The sequence below is a fragment of the Antrostomus carolinensis genome, unplaced genomic scaffold, assembly GCF_000700745.2.
Source record: "Antrostomus carolinensis isolate BGI_N321 unplaced genomic scaffold, ASM70074v2 scaffold49363, whole genome shotgun sequence".
In the NCBI taxonomy this organism is placed as follows: domain Eukaryota; kingdom Metazoa; phylum Chordata; class Aves; order Caprimulgiformes; family Caprimulgidae; genus Antrostomus; species Antrostomus carolinensis.
Genome location: NW_010306819.1, coordinates 4154 through 4985, shown reverse-complemented (window position 1 = coordinate 4985; position 832 = coordinate 4154). Strand labels below are relative to the sequence as shown.

Below are 832 nucleotides of genomic sequence, written 5' to 3'. Positions count from 1 at the left end.
TAAAACGCTTCCTTTTAAAAACTATTGTACAACTTCCTAACTTGGTTTAATTAATGTGCAGTTTAAAACATATAAAACGCCTTACCAGCTAAATGATTTCTTGGTTTTGCAAGTCTCCCTCCCTCCCCCCATTAAAAAATAATGCATGTGTGGACTGGTCTTGAACACCTCATACAGACTCATATGCCAATTCTCCTTTAATTCTACATGGAGCAGTTGTGATTTTAGTCTACTGTGTTTAGAGAAGAGCTCATACCATATACTTCATAGTATAACCAGCTACATAGATGTCTTTAAATCTCATAACACAATAAAGAATCACTGTAAGTCGCAGTCCCTTTGATAAACGATTATGGTGACGCATGCAGTCCTCCTCAGTGCTGCTGCTGCTGCCAAACATGGGACATTATTTTCTCCGCACGCTGCTGAGAGGCCCGACACCGCAGAGCTGGGGGCTGTGGCCAGGCAGGCGTACCGCTGCCCACCGCGGTGCATAGCGTTCTGCAGTCTTTGGGCAAAGCTGCGGTGAATTGTCTCACTCAATACCACCACCACCACCACCACCAACCCAACCCAACCCCTGGGGGAGCACACCCCCTCCTCGCCTCAGCCACAGGAGATCACCGTGAAGCGCTTGGAAATGCACGACATGTTGTGGAGGACGATGCCCAGAAGAAAGACCAGAACGCAGGCCACCAGGATGACAGTGCAAACCCCTGACCAGGTGGAGCTTTTCACAACACCTCTCCGGTCTGGCTCCTCTGCTCCCGCCTCGGCAGGGAGGCTACCCTGCAGCGGCTGGCGCTCCCCCCGGGGCCGCCCCCCCGCCCCG

General features: G+C 51.6%; 1 protein-coding gene across 1 annotated transcript in view; it reads right to left on the bottom strand.

Annotated features, from left to right (window-relative positions):
- Nucleotides 1–606: 606 nt before the first annotated feature.
- RNF152 (ring finger protein 152) overlaps nucleotides 607–832 on the bottom strand; it is a 620-nt gene continuing 394 nt past the window's right edge. Inside the window, exon 2 of the mRNA XM_010165230.1 lies at nucleotides 607–827. Within this exon, the coding sequence (XP_010163532.1) occupies nucleotides 607–827 (221 nt within the window). The remainder of the gene's footprint in view (nucleotides 828–832) is intronic.